General features: G+C 39.7%; 1 protein-coding gene across 1 annotated transcript; it reads right to left on the bottom strand.

Moving 5' to 3' along the window:
• Positions 1-7,945: 7,945 nt before the first annotated feature.
• On the bottom strand, positions 7,946-16,467 carry ptger2a (prostaglandin E receptor 2a (subtype EP2); the record flags this gene model as incomplete). Its single annotated transcript, XM_083898000.1, has 2 exons — positions 7,946-8,233; positions 15,652-16,467. 2 exons carry the CDS (start codon positions 16,465-16,467, stop codon positions 7,946-7,948), a joined length of 1,104 nt encoding a protein of 367 aa, XP_083754126.1.
• Between the last annotated feature and the right edge of the window lie 3,836 nt (positions 16,468-20,303).

Here is a 20,303-nt window from a genome sequence, read left to right as displayed (position 1 = left end):
GATGCTGCTAAAGTTCTTTTACATATATATGACTTTATATAATTCAGCAGCATCTTACATAAGTGACCAGAAATGAATGATCCTTCACTGCCTTTTCTTCCCACAAAAAATCTGGTAAGGCTGCCTTTTCATTTTATGCCGCAAAATATGAAATATCCTCCCTTAAACATCAGAGCAGCCAGAACTAAAAAGAAACATTTTTCTTAGTTTTTTTTTTTTTTTTTTTTTTTTTTTTAACCAATTTTTTCTGGGTTTTTTTGTCAGTAATTATTGGTTTAATTGCTTGTTTGTTTTTGACTATGTAAAACACATTTAGTTGCATCTTTTCTATAATATAATTAATAAATATTATTGCTATTATTTACCATATAGCCCTCCTGGGTCACGTACAAAAACAGCCGTAAATGTGAAAGCTAGACTACCATGAGGACTACCAACCAATGTGTATGAGGGTTTAGGAAAAAGCAAATATTTATTGTAATATTGTTCTTTTAAAAAATTACGAGAACAAAATCATAACTTTTCTCAATTGCTTTTGTGGCACAAAAACTTAACAGTAAACATATGTCAGTCTTTTCTATGTCCTTATGCCTTTTATGTGTCATTATTGTATATCTGTAATCTGCATGCTCACAAATACACACTCTACACACACGTCAGCTCCTTCCTTCCTCTGACCTGATCGCAACACAAGAAGAGAAAAGATTATTGAATTTACTGGACAGGGTTAATTAATCAACAAATAAATTATGTTGAATAAATTCACTTAGTGCTGATATGTTCCTGATGTCTGGATGTAATTGTTTATTAGTGAGTCAGACAGCTTGCAGGATACAGTATATAGGGAATTATGGGTAATTAGTGAGGGAAATGACATTCCTGTCAAAGTGTAATCAAATGACATTCGTTTACTGACATTGCAGGTTGGAGTCTGACTCACGACACATTGGTCCTGTCAAAGAATGATGGCTGCAGTTTGATTTGGAGTTGCTTATTTTCTGTACTTTGACCAGGTGGTTCTGCAGTTTAGTGTGAGTCATGTCTGTAAAGTCGTGTCTCATTTCTCTTTGTAAAAAAAATGCCCGTTGGATTCTCTGTGCAAGTCAAACAATATCAATACACGCAGCTGCTTTATGTAGTTAGATTTCTTGAATTTCTTAGGAAGATTAAATCGTTCTCTCATCTGGAAGTACTTCTCCAGCAAGTCCGTGTGCTAAATAAATCCAGAGCTTCGTGCATGTAAACAAACTGGCATGCAGCTAGTTTTGTTACCTGGCAACCAGCCCCTGAAGTATATTCCGTTTAAGTTTACAGCAACTGCTAATGCAGGAGACTATATGTTCTTTATTTACTTTATTGTTAAGACCAAACAATATTTTCTTTGTACGTGAGACTGCTGTTTGAAAATACTCCTTTGAATGAGGAATAAAGTTGAGTCATACAATGAAGTTATTGGAAAGAGTAGTGGAAACTACACTGAGAGCAGGAGAAAAGTGTTAGGGGTAATGAGTGATAAAAGAGTATCAGCCAGAATGAAAGGAAAGGTATGTAAGACAGTGGTGAAACCAGCGAACGTGTGTCAAACTCAAGGCCCGGGGGCCAGATGTGGCCTGCCACGTCATTTTATGTGGCCCGGGAGTGATTAATTTGTCTTAAAAATCTGTGTTAAAGGTGAAGTAAGTAGTTTATAGTGCCATCTAGAGGAGAGGCTGAAATTTACAACAAAGAACTGCTCCTCTGCTCACCCCCTCCCTTCCCTGAGCACTACGGTATCCTCAGCTGGTCAAATGTCGTCCTCGTTGTCTTTCTCCGTGTCAGCAGATGAGGTTCGTGAGGCGAGGGAGAGGGCGAGCTACCGCGGCCGTAGCAGACGAAGCGGAGAGAGTGGAGGCGGGACTTTCACTACAAGTAAAGCAACGCTTGATTTGTTCTCTCGCGTTTGTTCTTACAGGCTCCGGTAGAAACATGGCGTCGTGGCAATGCAGTAGCGGCCCGCGACCATGTTATTTCACATGACTTTTTGAAACAGTACGAAAATGAAACAAAGAATATTATACAGCGACTAGACAATGCAGGAGTACATAATATGTATAAAAAAGTGGATTTTGGGTCATATAAACCCATAAATACTACATAGTGTCCCTTTAAAATAAGTCTATGCTGCTTTAAGCTGTGTGTTGACCATAAACTACATTTCCCACAATGCATGGCGATTGCGTTACCCGCAAAGTGACCGCACCGTCACTAGAACGCAGTGTATCATTGTATATGCATCATGCGATGAGTGAAATTGAATAAGTAATAAATACAGAAAGTTATTTAGCAATATGTTACGGAGTAGTTACCTTTATTTTACATTACATTTGGTTACATTTAGTTACATTTAATCTGTATGACAGTTAAATCTGGCCCTTTGAGGGTAACCATTATGATGATGTGGCCCTCAGTGAAAATGAGTTTGACACCCCTGGTCTAGAGACAGTGGCCCTGAGGAAAAGACAGGAAGCAGAGCTGGAGGTAGCAGAGATGAAGATGTTGAGGTTCTCTTTGGGAGTGAAAAAGATGGATAGGATCAGGAATGAGTTAATGAGAGGAACAGCACATGTTAGATGTTTTGGAGATAAGGTCAGAGAGGTCAGGATGAGATTGTTTGGTCATGCACAGAGGAGGGATAGTGAATGTATTGGTTGAAGGATGCTGAGGTTGGAACTGCCAGGCAGGAGGTCTAGAGGAAGACCGAAAAGAAGATTTATGGATGTAGTGAAAAAGGACATGAAGTTAGTTGGTGTGAGAGAGGAGGATATGGGGACAGGGTTGGATGGAGGAGGTTAATTCGCTGTGGCGACCCCTGAAGGGAGCAGCCGAAAGGAAAAGAAGAAGAAGAATGTACTGCATGTATTTAGTTTGAGGTGTGGAAGTAAGAATAAATAGTATAGTTAGTAAATCTTGTTGTAAAGGTCATGTTGTGAAATTAATATAATTTTTTTTATCAGTTATGTTTGGTGTTTATTGGAGGAAAGATGTGAGTCATCTATAAAGCATGTCAAGACACAGGAAGTGGTTATTATGTAACTGCAGTTAAACAAGAAAGAACATCATGACATTATGCACAGATCAAACTACAGAACAGTGACTGACACAGAGAGATGAACAAGTCAAAAACTGATGCACATGCTGCCATTCACAGTGTAATTCAGACAATTCAACAGACTCCAAGCTAATGCCTGTAAAGAGGCTTTAAGGTCAGTGACTGGTGTTGAAGAGAGAGTTGAAATGAGAGCAGAGAGTGAAAGAAGTTAATTTTAAGAATGGATCGAAAGCCAGAGTGGAGCAATGGGCATATTAATGCGTTCATTGGCAAATGGTGGCAGGAGAGTAGAGGAGAGGCCAGAGGAAGAGGAGGAGGAGGAAGAGAGGAAGGAAGGAACTCTTTATGAGTTTAGAGTCATTTCGTGGTTATATCAGGGTAAATGTACAACTGCAACTCAAAAGCAACATCCTGTTTCGTGAGACTCATTGGCTGGAAACATCTATCTAATTGAATCAGATTATAAAGGGATTTCTTGTGTATATACTCGTGTGAAGAATGTGTAAGAATGTGTTGATGTTAATTGCCCATGTGGAAATGGTGGAAAGTGGGAAAAGCTAGGTATAAATGGTTTTATTTAGAACAAAATTGTAAAAGGATTTATGGTACTTTTCCCCCTTGTGGCAAGTCAGGCAGAATCAGATTAATTAATTTGATAATATTCTTGCTCTCTAGTCCTATGGCTCTGCCAAGTTGGTGAGTCAATACAGTTTACATTTATTTCTGCCCATACACAATTTAATCACAGTTATGTTATAGTGTCATAATTTTTAGCAGATGAATTCTGAGGACAAAGTCAAAATGGGATGCAATGTCTGTGCGCTTTGACAACCAAATTCATTGAAGTCATCCTGACATCCAAGTGGAGATTTTTGGGGGTCCAAACTAAGTTGAAATGATCAGTAATTGATAATAAATTGAAGTTAAATGTATTTTTTGTAGGCTAGGCATTATCTGTGGGGACCATTGAATCAGCACCGCTGATGTTTAGCAAAAAGCTGACACATCCTGTTTCCTGGTAGGTTCACCATGCTTCCACAACATGTGAGTTCACACTGAACTTGACTTTTGACCACTAAATCGGGATATCTTTGACCAAGTGACGTCAAACTTGAATAAGAACCTCATATTATTCACCAGATATCGTGTTCACGATTGTGTGAGATGGCAAGAAAGCTTAAAACGTCTGGCTATGGCTGTCCGCTCGCTCAGTGGAAGCATAAAAATATGACTTTCCTCAAATTCCTTCGCGCTGTGATTGCTTGTAATTAGCAATCGGACGACCATGTAGGTCGATGTGGTCAGTGAGCCAACAACACATACTCTAAACTAGTAAGGCTAATTCACAGAACACTGTATGTTGTATTAAATGGTGGAAAAGGCATGAACAAGAGAAAACTAAAACATGTGGAGGGAACTTTGTTCAATGCCGACAGGCACGTAATGAAACACACGTCCTACTGAAAGTACGGATATAGACCCCACATCTGGAAACCATCCACCTTCTGTGTGTGTGTGTGTGTGTGTGTGTGTGTGTGTGTGTGTGTGTGTGTGTGTGTGTGTGTAGGAAAGTGGTTAGAAAACAGGTCTGGGCAGAATATTTGGTGAATGAGATGTTTATTTACACAAGTCATAAAACGCACACATAAACACTCGTGCGCTCGATACATTCGGTTTCATCTACAGTACTTTATAATTAAGAGTACAAAAAAATCCAGGCAGGTAGCATTCATTTGACATCCATTACATTTCAGTGCTGTCTGTGACACACACACACACACACACACACACACACACACACACACACACACACACACACACACACACACACAAGCATGCTCAAACCTACAACCGACTGTCTGCACATGGACACATCAGCATATTTATGTATTTGCAAATACATTCATTTCAAACTGTTGAAACGACTGCAGAACGAACGCACTAGTATGTACGTACACACACGCACACACAGCATAACGTGAACACATCATCCACAGGAAGCAGTTTATCTGTGGTAATCACTGCACAGTTTGATACTGAGCACAGAAGTGACAACACAGTAACACACTCACACATTAATTAAGTTTACCTGATACTCAGATCCCTTACATTTTCTCACATTCTCCATAATCACAACTATCAATGAATGACTTTAAACACAATACCTGCTCTTCCATAACACCTTTCACTCCACTTTTAAGTTTTTTTTTTGTATGTTTGAAACCCTTATGAACCAAGATCCTGTGAAAATCTGTAGCAGCCTATTTTCTTGCCAGACAGTTTGGATTTGATTCTTTAAAAGGAAAGGAAGAGATGCAGTAATAGTTACAATTCCCCACAGTGTTGTGCACTTTAACCCAGTAGGAATCTAACACATGTAACTCTCTGCTCTAATACTGACTGGTAGAGTCCTATGGAGGGCCAAGAAGTTTTGTTTATACCTTGTTTTAGTTGGTATTTGGACTTGCTTGAACAATCAGCATGTGAACATAATCAGAAACTGTGATCACGATGCTGTTTTTATGTGAGCTGTGCACGCTTTGTAAAAAGTAAAAATGACACTTTAAGATGCCCCTTTATAAAACTAATGCAGTCCTAATGGCACTTAAGTCGTAAAAAGGCTGAGGATAAAAATTAAGGGTACTATTTTTATAGTTTTTCCAAATGTCAGAGTGATTGAGCAAAATACCTCCCAAGAAGGAATACAGCAAGATACAGAGATTAATAGTTTAAGGTGCAATGACATGTCTGCTCACTCTGTGGCACAAGGAATGGTGGGTTTATAGAGTAATAAAGATTAATGCTGCAGGTGACTATGACATCACAATGCTGTACAGTATGTGCTGAAACAGGTCTAGACAGACCATGATGCAACTTCAAGGCCATTTTTGAGGCTGCAGTTCACAATGATGTTTGGAGTGGAGGTGAAAGGTTTACGATTACAATTCTTGTATTAGACTGCCTTTTGTAGAATATTTTTGGCTTCATAACAGCCATTTAAAACAGTATTAATTCAACAAAAATAAACATTGGAATTACCCTGTAGAGCTTCTGACCACTAGTGCTAGTTGTCAAATGTTTTGTTTGTATCCTCTACTTTTTAAGAGCACGGGCAAAGCACTGGCCTCCAGTGAGTGACACTGAATGTAAACGTTACTTTCCGTTTCCCAAAAACCTTCATGGAGCAGCTTCAATTTCAACCCTAGCATATAGGGGGAAATAAGAAATGTAAGATTATACTTAAATACAATTTAATCCCAAATATTGGTTTGTAACTTCAAAAAAAAAGCACAATTTGCTTAAATTATGTGCCAAAGTTAATCTTATAGAATGTAGCTGTTACAGTTACAGAGAGTAGCTGTAGTATAAAGTGAGACTGTGTGTCCGTCATCATTTAACAATGAACAGAGATTTTCAAGTCAAAATGGTGCACTCTCTAGATTTTTATATCTTCATGCTATATAATACATGTACAGATATATCAAACAATTCTAAAATACAGTAACATTTTCCTGTATTTCCTATCATTTCCTCTCTGGCAATCTTTATAATGGCAAGTCCATCAGGGGTTCTGACCTTTGACCTTTGACGCAGGAAATTGGGAAAGTGATGGGAGGGGTTATCAAAGCAGAGGTTAAGAACCTCCAAATGTGAGAAAGTGGGTCACACACAACTCTTAAGAGTTCAGAAGAGGAAGTAATGCCTCAGATATTTACATACTGTATATTTCTCTGGATTATACGTATGCTTCAGACATTTTATGTCTGCCTATGGGATTAAAAAAGTATAAAAATATGTTATAACCTATGTTTGTAACATCATTTGTATGCTGTGTCCTTCATTTGGAAATGGGCTCTCTCAAGCAATACTTTTAGAACTGACTGAGGGAGCATTTTTGTGTATACACTGGCAGTACAAGGACGGGTGGGGACAAGAAGCGTTTCTCAAACTGCTGAACGACTGGGTTTTTGAAACAGGAGAATTATTTTCTGAAACTTTTGGTGGAAGCTTCTTTGTATTTTCAGTCATACTCCAAACTGTTCATCTCACTTGACTGTCACACCGTTACTGTTGCCTCCATCTGTCCTGACATAAAATAAATCACTTCCTGTGTGCAGCATTGGAAATGTCACCAGGCAAAATACTTCTATATTGGAAAACATGAGAAGAATTAATCAGCATTGTGTGAAGTCACTGTTTGAAGTCATGGTTTGATCGTAGTGGGCATTTGTTTATAGCAAAACAGCTTTAAATTGATATCACTTTCTATGCAATTTCATGCTAATGGCAGGTGATCATGGGTCCTGTGAGAAGGTGGCGTCTCTCCTGGCTTTTGGCCATTATCAGAACTGTTGCACAACAGTTTGAAAAGCAGCATTTAAATCAGAGAACTCATCTCCAAACAAGGCTATATCACGTCTTCCTTCAGAGATCAAAGATTATTCCCTCTGTCCATGGTGATGTAAGAATTTAATTCTGTCACATCTCAAACCTTTGAGTCTTGGTACAATGAAGAGAAAACCCACTTGCAGTTTGGCATGCAATCGAAGCAGCACAAGACACAACTGTTGAGATGTTATGCTTAATTAGTGGAGTTCAGTATCCATTCAGCTTGCACTGAATTTGCTGAAATGCTAGAAGTGGATGGCCTTCACCTGACATACTTGATAGGAGCTTATCAGAGAAACACAAAGGGTTTCTTATATCATCAAACACACCCTACAATAAAGATAAAAACATCTCACAGGGTGTAGGTGTTGTGGCACTCGAGGCCTCTCCCACTTCATGTGATCACCAAAGAGGACACATTCATGTGTCAAATAAATATAAATAATAAAATATAATGTCTCATGGTGGTCATACATTTTCCGCACTGTGTAAGTTGGTATTGTAGTCCAGTTTTGTCTGGGACAGCTGTATGTTATTGGCATTCTCTTTTGCTATTGATGATTTGAAAATGGAACCTCTCGAGCTTCCTAGGGGAGTGTGGCAGACCGAGGTCCAGAAAAAGTGCAGCACGCTGGGGGAGAGCAGGATGAAGACCCAGGGGTCAATGATTGAGTTGATGGAGATGAAGCGCAGTGCAATTAGGTCCATCCGGTGAGACTCAACGCGGGTCCCTATGGAGTTGATGTACACCCGGATCTGAGAGACAGATAGAGAGGAAAACAGAAGAGAGCAGAGTGAAAAGAGATTTTTGTGTTAATAAGCTCCCACTGAACACAATCACATCCTGGTTATCAGTCCCACACTCAACCGTCCAATGTAGCAGAAACAGGTGCGGAGTGGAACCTGTTTTCAAGAGCAGTAAAACAGGGATCAGCAAATAAATGTGGCCAGGGGCCAATTTTTTGTAAGCAATTGACTAGTTGGGCTAAAACATCATATCTTCATCGGGCAAAAGTGCTTTATATAAAACGTGTTCAATCAGAAACTTCAAAATAAAAATCCACTTTTGTTCCCTTCATAAGCTATCTATAAAGCAAGTTGTGTCAGTGTGTTTGTGTGTCTGTGGCAAGCATATCTCGCTGACCTGAAGTCAGATTGCCCTAAGACACTTTGGATATGGGTTGAGCATGGCCCGATGGTGTGCAGCCTTGATTTTCAATCGTTTTGGAGGAATTTTATTTTCACTGATTTATCACGCTACACCAGGCAGCAGCTCATCAGCAGCAGCTGCGCTGTCTGGAGCGGGGAGGTGGGAGTGAAGAGGCTGTCCTCACGGTGGGTGAGACATTTTCACACGGTTCACCGCAGAACATGGTGTTATAATGAAACGACGAGGTGTCCATTCACCAATATGCGAGCACATATTTATTTTGCATTAGCATGCAATACTTTGCGACTTACTTGGCGAACCTGTTTCCAAAGGTAAGCTTGTGAGGCTATGATTAGCATTAGCGTAGGGCTAACATAATACAAACACTGTGCAACCTCATTAAACACAAAGCAAATGTTTTAATTTTCGATTAGCATTAGCGTAGCTAGCTGTTGTGACTGTCAGCCACTGGCATTACCATAACTGAAAAATCCTCTTCAGCTCCCACTATAGGAATACATACTTCCTACGGGTACTGCGCTAGTAATAATAATGTGGATGTTGTCTTTAATCAGAAGCTTGTCGTGAAGACAAATCCGTGTGAGATACGTACTCGTACTGTTAATAATTATTGTGTCATTCCACTTTTAGGAATTACTGCTTCTTTTTTAACATAGTTATTTTACAGACATTTACTCCCCGAACCTGTCTCCATGACAACAGCAGTGCTTTTATTTTTCAAACCAAACATTTAGTTTAAGTTAACTGTAAATTTGTGCAACAGAATCTATTTGAATCATGTTTATATGTTTTCAGAATAAAAGCTCTGAACACGATATATGATTTGCTAAATCATCTGCCGGGCCAGATACTGATGCTGGGCGGGCCAGTTTTGGCCCACGGGCCACCAAGCAATTGCTGACCCCTGCAGTAAAACAACCTGATGCGGGACATGAATAATAGGAACAGAAACCGCTTCAGTTTTAATGTCAAGCAGATACTTATGCATGATCAGATTCTCATTGTGAAATGCAGGTTTTTTTTATATCAGGGTTACTGTTGAGAACACGCTGCTCAATTGTATGGAAGACAAAAGAAAGAAACAAAAAACTGTCAACTTTTGCCAATTTCTCTTGTAATTGTAATCTACTCCCAACAGTAAATGGATTCTTATACACATTTTTAGACACTGAATGCGAGTGACGGGTAAACATATTTTATCTGAAAAAGCCTTAGTATGGAACACACCAGAAAGTCCCTGACTTTCGACAGAAAGACAGGCTCTCATCCCAATATGCAGGATGTTTACAGAGACCAGAGTAATATTCTAATTAAAAGAGGATATTTGAACTACTCTTAGGATCATATTTGTTTGCTTCTCAGACAAATAACGGCAGCCTTTGAATGAGAGAATGCTAACAAGTGTGTAGCGCGCGGTCGCAGGACAGGCACATGTTAAATGCTGAGGCCAAACCAAGCTGGGATTCCAATGCTTATATCCAGGATGCAATATTTTAATAACAACAACCGAGTACTGATGGGTCCAACCATCAACATTGCGGCTGCCGTGATTCCATCACAACATGGTAAAATCAGCACAGTACTTTTTTTTTGTAATCCTGTTGACAATAAATAAACAAACAGACAAGGATAAAAACATCTTCTTGGCAGAGGTAATAATACAATGGTTTTCATTTTAGAAATAAATAACACATTTAAGTTGAATATCAACATTCCTGCTCAGTGTCCTCACCCATGTCTTTTGACTTTAGAGTGGATTCAATTTAAATGGAAACAGCTAACTTAGTAGCACTGAGGCTGAGAATGAGCAGCAGGCTTCACTGATGAATTCCTTTTCTGTGGTTCAAATCCTGTATGTCCGCGATATCAGCTACTGCAGAAAATGGCTGGAACGTGATGCAGGAACCACAAGGTTGGGAACCAGCATGCTAATACAATCCATGGAAGCTGTGACTGGCTCAGATAGAGGAACAATTGAGTTAAAACTTAAGTTCACCTCTGTCTTCAACACATTCTCAATGTCTCATGCTACTTCTTTTATACTTCTTTATTCTCTCTGTCTCCTATTATGAAGCTTTTCTTTCTCAACTCACTTGGCTCCGAATGGCATCAAAGCACCCTTTTTTTTACATGGTAATAACTGCAACATTGACACATCATCTTCTCATAGAGACTCCACTCGCATGGGAAACATATCACTGTAACAATAAGTTCAACAATCACCATTACAACAAACTCGAGAAATAAAAATGAATGAGGTGGGCTGGGATTTTGAGCAAAACCCACATGGGTCCATTTATGTGATTGGTGACAGACCTCTCTATATGTGAGACAAAAACACAGTTGGTGAAGGATGGCGTGTGAGCACAGATTTGGTCTCCCCCTAACTGAGTTTAAGAAATCCAACTCACACTGTGAGCAGCACTAACAGGAAGAGTTATAAAAGTGTGAACTGTGTGTGAGGGGCTTAATGCTCACGATACTGAAATGAGAAAAAGATGAGGTTTAACTTGGGTTGATTTTGTTTTTTTTATTTTTGTCCTGTCATTGAAAGACAGATATGTACCTAAATTGTATGTGTTTGGAACAAAAAACTGCAACCTTCTTACGTTCTATTAGTCTTTCCTACCCTCTCTCTCCATCACTGTCACTCTCCTTCTTCTGTGCAAAAAGGTTACAGCCTTTTTAATTTTTAATGCTGTGAGAGATAACCAAGGGCAAACACATCTACAGCCCACAGTTTTATATTGGCAGAAAAATGTAACATGATATCACTGTGTGTGATATCCTGACCTCAGTCTGTGGTATCCCATTGCTAGTTATATTTAATGCCTTTAATAAATAATGCAATTCTAGTGTTGTTTACTAAGGTTGAATGTGTAGCCCTGGGAGTCCGCTGACCATAATATAAATGTAAAGCACCTACATTCTAAATGAACGTCTGCCTGTTGCTTCTGTCAAATAATAATAATGTTACTATGACAATGGGAGTGAAATTCCTCTCATCATTGAAACAGTCGGGCTTTCATTTCAGAAAGAAGTAGGTAAAAGCTGGACCATCATTTCTACGTAGTCCCTTTCAAATATCCAGCATAGGTTGGTTCTTTTTTCATGAGTGTTTCTGCAAAGGCCACCCAGAACTAATTCTGGTGCTTAAACTGTGCTTAACATTAAAAATGCAAAATGGTTCATATTTGTACACATTTTTGGCTGCCCCATGAAAGGAACCAAAGCACACTTGGCATAATCACCTATTACATGAATAACACATGGTAAAATGTTATCCATCTCTTTCTACAGGACAATAAAAGGAAATGTCATTTAAAAGGTCAACTCAGTGGAAATATGAAGAGAGGACACGTGACATAATACCAAAAGTGAGTGATTTACAAGCATGTATGGCATATGACTTCCATAAAGAGACAACTGTATCTATGACTGAAATAAATGTGATAAATTCCATCAGGGACAGATCTTGAATGTCTTAAGACCACCCACAACAGAAAGTCTACATATTTGAATGTTTCTGCTGCCTTCTACACCGTGGTCCATCACATCAATGACACGGACCAGTGAGAGCACAGAGGATGTGCAAAGTGAAAGAGGAGTGATGACGTTCTCCACTTCTTACAACCGCACGCAGCAAGTATCATGCACGTCACTTCGTACACCACTGTTTGTTTACAGTCTTGTTTGTGAGTGTCATCTCTTCCTCTTAATGTCATCACCTCAGACGTGAGGATTGAGTCAGCTTGAGTATACTCTCTGTATACTCTCATGTCTGTTGATCAGTGTACAATTGTATGGCTCTGAGATGGCCTGATGTGACCATACTATCGTAACAGACCAAAACATCCTGTCCTCTGCATGAGGCTGGGTCCAGCCACCCTGCAGAGGAAACTCATTTTGGCTGCTTGTATTTGTGATATCTTTGTTTTGGTCAGTACCCAGAGCTGGTGACCATAGGTGAGGATTAGATAGTTGATCAACCCATAATTCTGTGGTGAATGGACTGTCTACATCAGGTGTGTCCATTTCCCACTCCATTTTCTCCACATTCTTGACATAAGGCTACTTCAAGTACTTGGGTAACACCATCTCCCCTTTTCCATATGAGTATCATAGCCTCAAATGTGGAGATCCTTATCCCAACCACTTCACACTTGGCTGCAAATGTGCCCATGCCAGCAGGACCACATTACCTACAAAAAGCAGAGACAAACTCCTAATACCACCAAACCTGAAACCCCTGACATTTGGCTGTGCCTAGAAATCCTTTCCGTAAAAATTATGAACAGAACTGGTGACAGAATGCAGCCGTGGAAGTGTCTAACTCCAGTTGGGAATGATTCTGACTTACTTGAATGCGACTCCAACAGAACAGATCAAACTGCCCATAACAATAGGCCACCCACTCCATATTTTCAAAGAACCCACAACAGGACACACCGATATCGTATGCAGCAGAATGTGTTTTCATAAGTTTCTCATGCATGTACACAGCATGGGTGTTGGTTTCTTCCCAGATTGTACACAGCAGATGAGCTGCTCTCCTTAATTGTGTCCAGATGTGGTGATGATACATGACCATTGACCAAGGTGCCAGAACTGACAGCAGCAGGGATTCCTGTGACCTTAGCACTCTGCACATTACTACTTCACAGCTAACAGTGTCAGCATTCCACATGTTTTTGTCTGAATTTGAAGTTAGCCATTTTAATGCCCACTCACATAGATGTTGCACCAATCAAATACATATGCAAACAATCTTAGCCAGGACTAAACACTCTGATTTTAGAGAACTATTTCTGATGTAGTCTAATTAGTGTTTCTCTTTGGCAAAACTCCTCTTTGTGTATCCTCTTTCCTGTCTGCACTCACTTAACCTCACTGTACGCAAGTCATGCACTAAGCTTCCCAATTGGGGCAGTGAAGGAGGTTTAGAAAGCTGGTGTACAGTGCACTAGGGTTCAGCAAATCATCATATTTAAATAGACACACAGAATAACTGCCTAAATAAGTGACTCATTTCTCTCCCCATAATAAAAATTGCTTTCTGAGCATATTTGCAAGCTGATTTTTATCTTTCTTTAATCCAAAAAGTGGAATTGAGGCATAATTAAACAGAAGTGTAGTCATTTGATATAATCTTTCCTCTGAGTCTGCTCATGTTTACACAGAACCTCTATAAAGCTGTTTTGTGACGGAACTGAGCTCATAAAATTGTTTGTCTTCTTCCAGACCAATTCCTCTATTAAAGCGTGATGCACAGTTTGGCAGCCGTACCAGAGGAAGGTTATGACTTTACATTTCAACGAAGGAAACAACAACAACAACAAACTAAATTGGCCATTACTGCAGTCTGCAGTAAAGTGCATTCATCGTTAGCTGTAATTACATAAGTTCCATCTTTATCTGTATTGTCACCAGCCTCGAAAAATGAACCATTGTGTTTACAGAGAATATTTCCTTTTTCAAAAATAAATGACTGGGAAAAGTGATATTCTAAACCATCTGAATATTAATTAATAAGTCAAGAGATGTTAATACACAGTGCATATTAGGGCTGCAAAAAACTGACATTGGGATGTATATTGCGATACTAAAATAAACAAGAATTCTCACCAGATGGGGCTTTTAGTGGAGTGTTACAACACAACCTCCAGTCCTGGCATATGTACTACAACAGAGATATTTCCAGAAAAAATAATAGTTTATGCTTCGTGCCGTTTCCGTTTGGATGTGGCCACTGTCTGTGGCCAAGAGGGAGACTCTTGTTTATCGCTCATCTTTGGCGCGGTGTGTCAGACCATAGTCTGTTCTATTATTTATGAATAACTGCATCTACACTGAATGCCACACGTGTAGAGAGGCTGTGTGTAAGCACTCCTCAGTATGTCTCATATCAATGCAATGTTTGACAGGAGTTTATAGTGTGTTTACATTAATCAGTCTAACATGAATTGGCTACAGTTTTAAGCTTGAATGTTAGAGCTTTTTTTCCTCCAAAGTGATGATTTACTTTCTTTCTCTTTTATTTGGACAAAGCTAAACATACTTTTATGGGAATGCTGATTAATCAAGAAAATAATCAGCAAATAAATATATGATAGTTGCAGTGTGATTAGACTGAATAGTTTGCACAATTGTGCTTGAATCACATTTAATGACGCTGTTTTAGAAAACACATCAATAGCCTTCCCCAAAATAGTGTCATTACAGCTGATTCATTGATTTTGTAAATAGCACTCTGTATTTAAAGTAATAGTTTGGAATTTTGGACTGTGTTCATAGAATGTTTGAAATAAAACCAACCTTGCAATTTGAAGGATTTATGTCTCATCAGCAGCAGCAGCGCGTCATACTTCCGGCAGCAGCGGACTGATTCCGCTGCCGGAAGTATAGGGCTGAGAAAGTAGTCCCTCAAAAATTCATGTGATGCGACGTTAGTTTTGTTTCAAATATTATTCTATCAACACAGATATGTACATCGATAGTCTGCCATTATAATTGATTTGATTTGCCATGCTAGCACATACCATTGACTTGCGCTAGCCATACCACCAGCGAACTCGGCAACTAGAAGAAATGAATGAAATTTCTTGAAAAAATGTCTCCATCACACCGGCTGAGTTGGAAAATAGGTCTTATGTCCAAAATTCCGAACTATCCCTTTAAACCTTATTCTTAAATGCTTTATTCATGTCCTCTTCTATAGTCATATTTGCAATGTCTGAGCAACAAGGAGCTAATAATAAAGACAAATTGTATTGGTTTAAGCTGTTAGTAAACAGAGTGACTCCCTGCGCATCAACATTACAGTATCGTGAAATTAATCAGAGCTAACTAACCCCAATAAAGTATATTAACTGCTGCTGAACTCAGTCCTCATGGAGTCATTTCACATGAACTAAAGTACAGCAAAACCTTTTCGATAAACATGATCATTTTTGGCAGTACAAGGACAAAGCATGGACGTGTGTGTGTGCTGCTGACATCTTACCACTAGGGGCAGTGTGCAGATGATGAAGATGATGGTCATGAAGACCAGTAGGATGAGATGATCCACCTCTTTGGCGATGGACATCGTTCTGCGGTCATGGATGGACCTCGTGCTCGAGCCGCTGTTCCTTTTCCGCCGTTGGTACATCTTGAAAAGCTGGAACACCACAAAACCGTTGCACACCACGATGGCCAGCACCAGCACCAGCATGATGGTGGCATAGAGGTTGGGGTAGACTCTGTCCTCCCTCTGCAGCGGGTTCATGTCGATGAAGCACCACGTGCCAGGACAATACTGCACGTATTTACCAAACCCCACGAAAGGAAGGAGGCAGAATATCATGCATAACATAAACACCAATGGGATTGTGATGTAGGCACATTTCTTGGTGACATGCCGGCTGTACAGATAGGGATATCCGATGGCAAAGCATCTCTCTAATGCCATCGCAAAGAGAAGCGACATGGTGGCCAGGCTGAAGAAGGTCATGCTGACGCCAAAGTACTCGCACACACTGTTGCTTTCTGGTGACATCCCCACCATAGTAGTGTTTTGTGAGTACGCCAGCTGCACCAGTGGGCTGATCAGGCAAGTCCCTGCCAAGTCCGTGATCACCAGTGACGTGATGAGCACATGAAACAGAGAACGCTGCGATTTCCCCCCTGTGCTTGTTTCTCTGCGTCGTCGGATTTCCAGGATCACCAATGACGCTACATTGCCGAAGATCCCCGTAGCGAACATGATGGCACTGATCAGCGGGGTTTTGGAGGCTTCGATGTGGTGCTTGCTATGGCACGGGTCGTCATCTGAATTCATTGTGGCTGAAGGCTGAATGGACCTAATTAAAAATGTGTCTGGTGCCACACAAAAGGGTCACAAACGTGTCCTTAGGTGGTTGTCTGCTGCCATCCCTCTTAAATGAAAAGGAAGAAAAAAATATGTGAGATTTCAGGCGACTACCATCAAAACACACCTTCCTTCATTTTTTTTCATTATATATATGATAGTAGAATAAGAGACTTAATATCTTAGAGACTGATGATTAACTAAATCTACCTTACGTTCATCTGCAGGAAACTAACATGTTTTACTATTTTCAAAGCACAGCAAATGCTTATACAACTCACTAAATATCTTGCAGTAACAAATTAGTCATGGTTGGAGTCACTGAAGTCACTGCATTGACTTCATGTTTAAGGTTAGGTAGAAGGCTTTGTTTAGGATGTCCAAATGAATGGAAAAGTTAGTGACAAACTTTAACCTTAACCTAACCACAAGGTTCTGTCTCACTCTGACTAGGTTTTGGTCTCCAGGAGGACTACTGGTCCTGACAAGGTCAGTGTTTATGCCAGAAAATGTCCTCAGGAGGTAACAATTACACACACACACACACACACACACACACTGACACGGTGGTTTTAAGGACATACTGTAGTGGTCAACAAATACACAGAGGATTGACATATGTTAGCCGTGTGCATTAACCTCTATTTGTCTGCAATTTGAGGCTGTAACTAAAATTAACATTGTTAAGGATTGAATTCTGCTGACGGGAGAATCACTTCTTGTCCCCCGACCGTTCCTGCACTGCTGTTGTATACACACAAACACTCCCTCTGTCAGGGGCCTGTTTCACAAAGCAGGTTTAGTGAAAACTCTGAGTCCCCCACGGGATTACACCTAAATGAAATAAATTAATAGTCTCCCACTCAAGCAGTTTCCCCCTGTAATATTATTGTGATTGTGCAAAGGACGACATTTAAACTTCTGCATCAGCAGCAGTGTTCTCTCCGACGCCGTCTCCCTCTCTTTTGCTGCTGTGTTACACTTCCTTCTAAAAACTAGCTCAAACTCACGTATGAGCGCGTCACCCTCCGCTTCCCCGTTGCCATGGTGACTCGTCGAAACAGGGCTCCATTGAGGCTGTCTTTTTATACTTGTGGTGCACGCGCTTAACTCAAGGTGAAACTACTCTGAGTTGAACAAACTAACTCAAATCAGCTGTTGTGGAACCGAAAACTCAGAGTGACCTATCTCAGAGTAGATCAACTCAGAGTTCAGGGTTAGACTCAGAGTTTGTTGAACCTGCTTTGTGAAACGGACCCCAGGTCTGATAGTTCTGCTCGACAGAGCCTGTTTTCAAATGAACTACGCAGCATGCAAATAATGTTACATTGTTTAAATTTGGCAGTAACTTTAAAGGTACAGACTGTAAAATTTCACAGCATTAATGATGAGGTTGCATGGTGCAGCTGAAAGTGTTGGAAGTGTGTATAGTTTACGCATTGGACCTTTAAATTACACCAGTGGTGCTGAAACTTTTTCTACCAATTACCACTGAATACTTTAGATTAATTATAATTATTTCATTTATTATAATTGTTTGTTATTTGTTTCATTTTCTACACATTTCCAGTTAAAATTCCTCAGCTCTATTCCATATATACAGTAGAACAGTAACAGTACAGTAAGAGTAAGTACCACCAGAGGAAGCTTGCGCACCACTGTTGGTACACATTCCACAGTTTGAGAACCGTGGAATTAAGCAATCTGTTTGATATTAAACTATTTTAGTTCTTGAATTATAGGACAAAAAAAAACTAATGTGCAAAATATTCCAGCCAAAAAACTTGGACATGGTCAAACTCTACTTGTTGTATCTGATGAAAGTGGCCTAATACAAGGTGAGAACAATCCAAACATAAGTCAGAATTGTTCACGTCTTTTGCTGGAGCTTCCACTATTCTCATCTCTCTGTTCTGACTAAACTGTGAGTGCACTGCTGGCAGCATCACTTAATGGACTGCTGCTCACTGGCCCAGCATCTTTCTTGAGGGATGTTTACTGCTGTTCCTTATTTTAAGACTGTTGTTTTGACTCCGTGTCAACAACGCTGACTCAGCACCACTTTGATTTGATGTCTTTGTCCAACTTTTCTGATCCCACACATGCGTGCACAGAAACGAGAGAACATTTTGCATTTCATTTAAAAGAAAAAAAACAAAACAATTTCCACTGCAATGAACTCTGCTCAAGTATATATTTTTTTTATGATTGTGAAAGCGATGAGTTGTTCCTCTTCTGTTACTGTTCAGAAATCAGCTGACACACACACGCAGTATTTTTTCATAATGGTTTCATACGCTAAATCAGAAACAAACGAGAACTTTGTGCACTCACCTTTTTACTGTGTCTACTCGGGTTATACATGCAAGAGTCCAGGTCACTGAGTCGGTCCACAAAGAAATAAAAAGACACAATAACTGTGGGTTTGTCTTCTGTCCACCACAAACTCAGGTGAGAGGTCTGACACACTGTCCAGCCAGATGTTTTGGACGAGAGCACAGCTGGATGTGTTTCCTATAAGTGGATAGAAAGTAAGCCACATCAATTTATATAAAATATTAAATTAATTTTTTTTACATTATTCGTTATATTGTATGGAAAAAAAACCAGTTGGATGGACATTTTAACGACTATACTCCAATGTTAGGATGAAAAGATCTAACGTCTAATTTTATTTTGCCTAAACTCTGACATTAAGAATTTGCTAATCAAATTACGATTTTGGTTAGAAAATGATTCATATTTCAACCCTAATACAAACAACATTTTATAAAGAAAAACACGCAATATATTTTTCTTTTTAGATAAAATGTAAACTATAAGGAAATACATCACCACTACAAAGAGAATAAAGAATACATTTAAAATGTTTTGAATATGTAGAAGAGCAACAATTGTGTTTACTTTCTTTTTTTCTGTTTACTTTGTGTATGAATTATCCCAAGTGTCGTAACGCAGATAAAATGCTGAGTCGGTGATTAAGTCGTAATTAAACAGAGAGAGAACAACATTAAACATGCTGCTGCTTGAATGTATGAAAGATCAACTACAACCCGAGGAAACGACTCGAGTCACGCTGTCACAACATGAACTGTCGTTTCCCCTCTGTCATACTTTCACTCTTTTCCTATTTTTTTTGTTATTACTTTTAAGAAAAACAAAACAGCGCGAGGCAACAACTGTCGCATCCGCGTGGACTCCACATCCACAATATTTCTCATCCGCCTCACCTTTCGGGTTTAACCTGCTCCGTGCAGTGCAGTAGACTTTATCCCGTGTTTGACCGTCCACACTGACTCGCTCAGTCCAACACTTAAGTCCCGGTCTGACGCTTTTCTTTCACTTTATGAAGCCGCTCCGGTTTAAAGGTGGGGTGTGAGAAGAAGGGCGAGGCGCGCGACACTGCGATGAGGGAGGCATGAATGGACCCAGTGACGTCACACGCGTACACCCACCCCTCGCGTGGCTACAGGCTTGAGCTGATGATGGGTGCAGTAATGAGCATAAAGTGCCCCAAATTCTCAAAACTTTTTTCTGATTTTTTTGGGTTGGGGATGTAATCAAAGTTAAAAAATGAAGAATTAAAAGTTAGGGGAAAAAAGCCTTTGCTCATAAGAACATCACATGTTCCATTTTTACAACACACACCACACTTGAACTTTACTGGCATTGTTTCCTGTACTTTTTTTTTGCATACATAGGAACAATACTTTCTCACTTGTTTTGTATCTGCAATGTCTGTGAATAATTTCAACCTTAAAGATGTAATTTCTTATCACTTAAATCCATGGTTCTCAAACTGTGGT

Source organism: Microchirus variegatus (assembly GCF_963457635.1).
Source record: "Microchirus variegatus genome assembly, chromosome: 1".
Lineage (NCBI taxonomy): Eukaryota > Metazoa > Chordata > Actinopteri > Pleuronectiformes > Soleidae > Microchirus > Microchirus variegatus.
The sequence above is the reverse complement of the archived record's forward strand: the minus strand, read 5'-3'. Positions and strand labels throughout refer to the sequence as shown.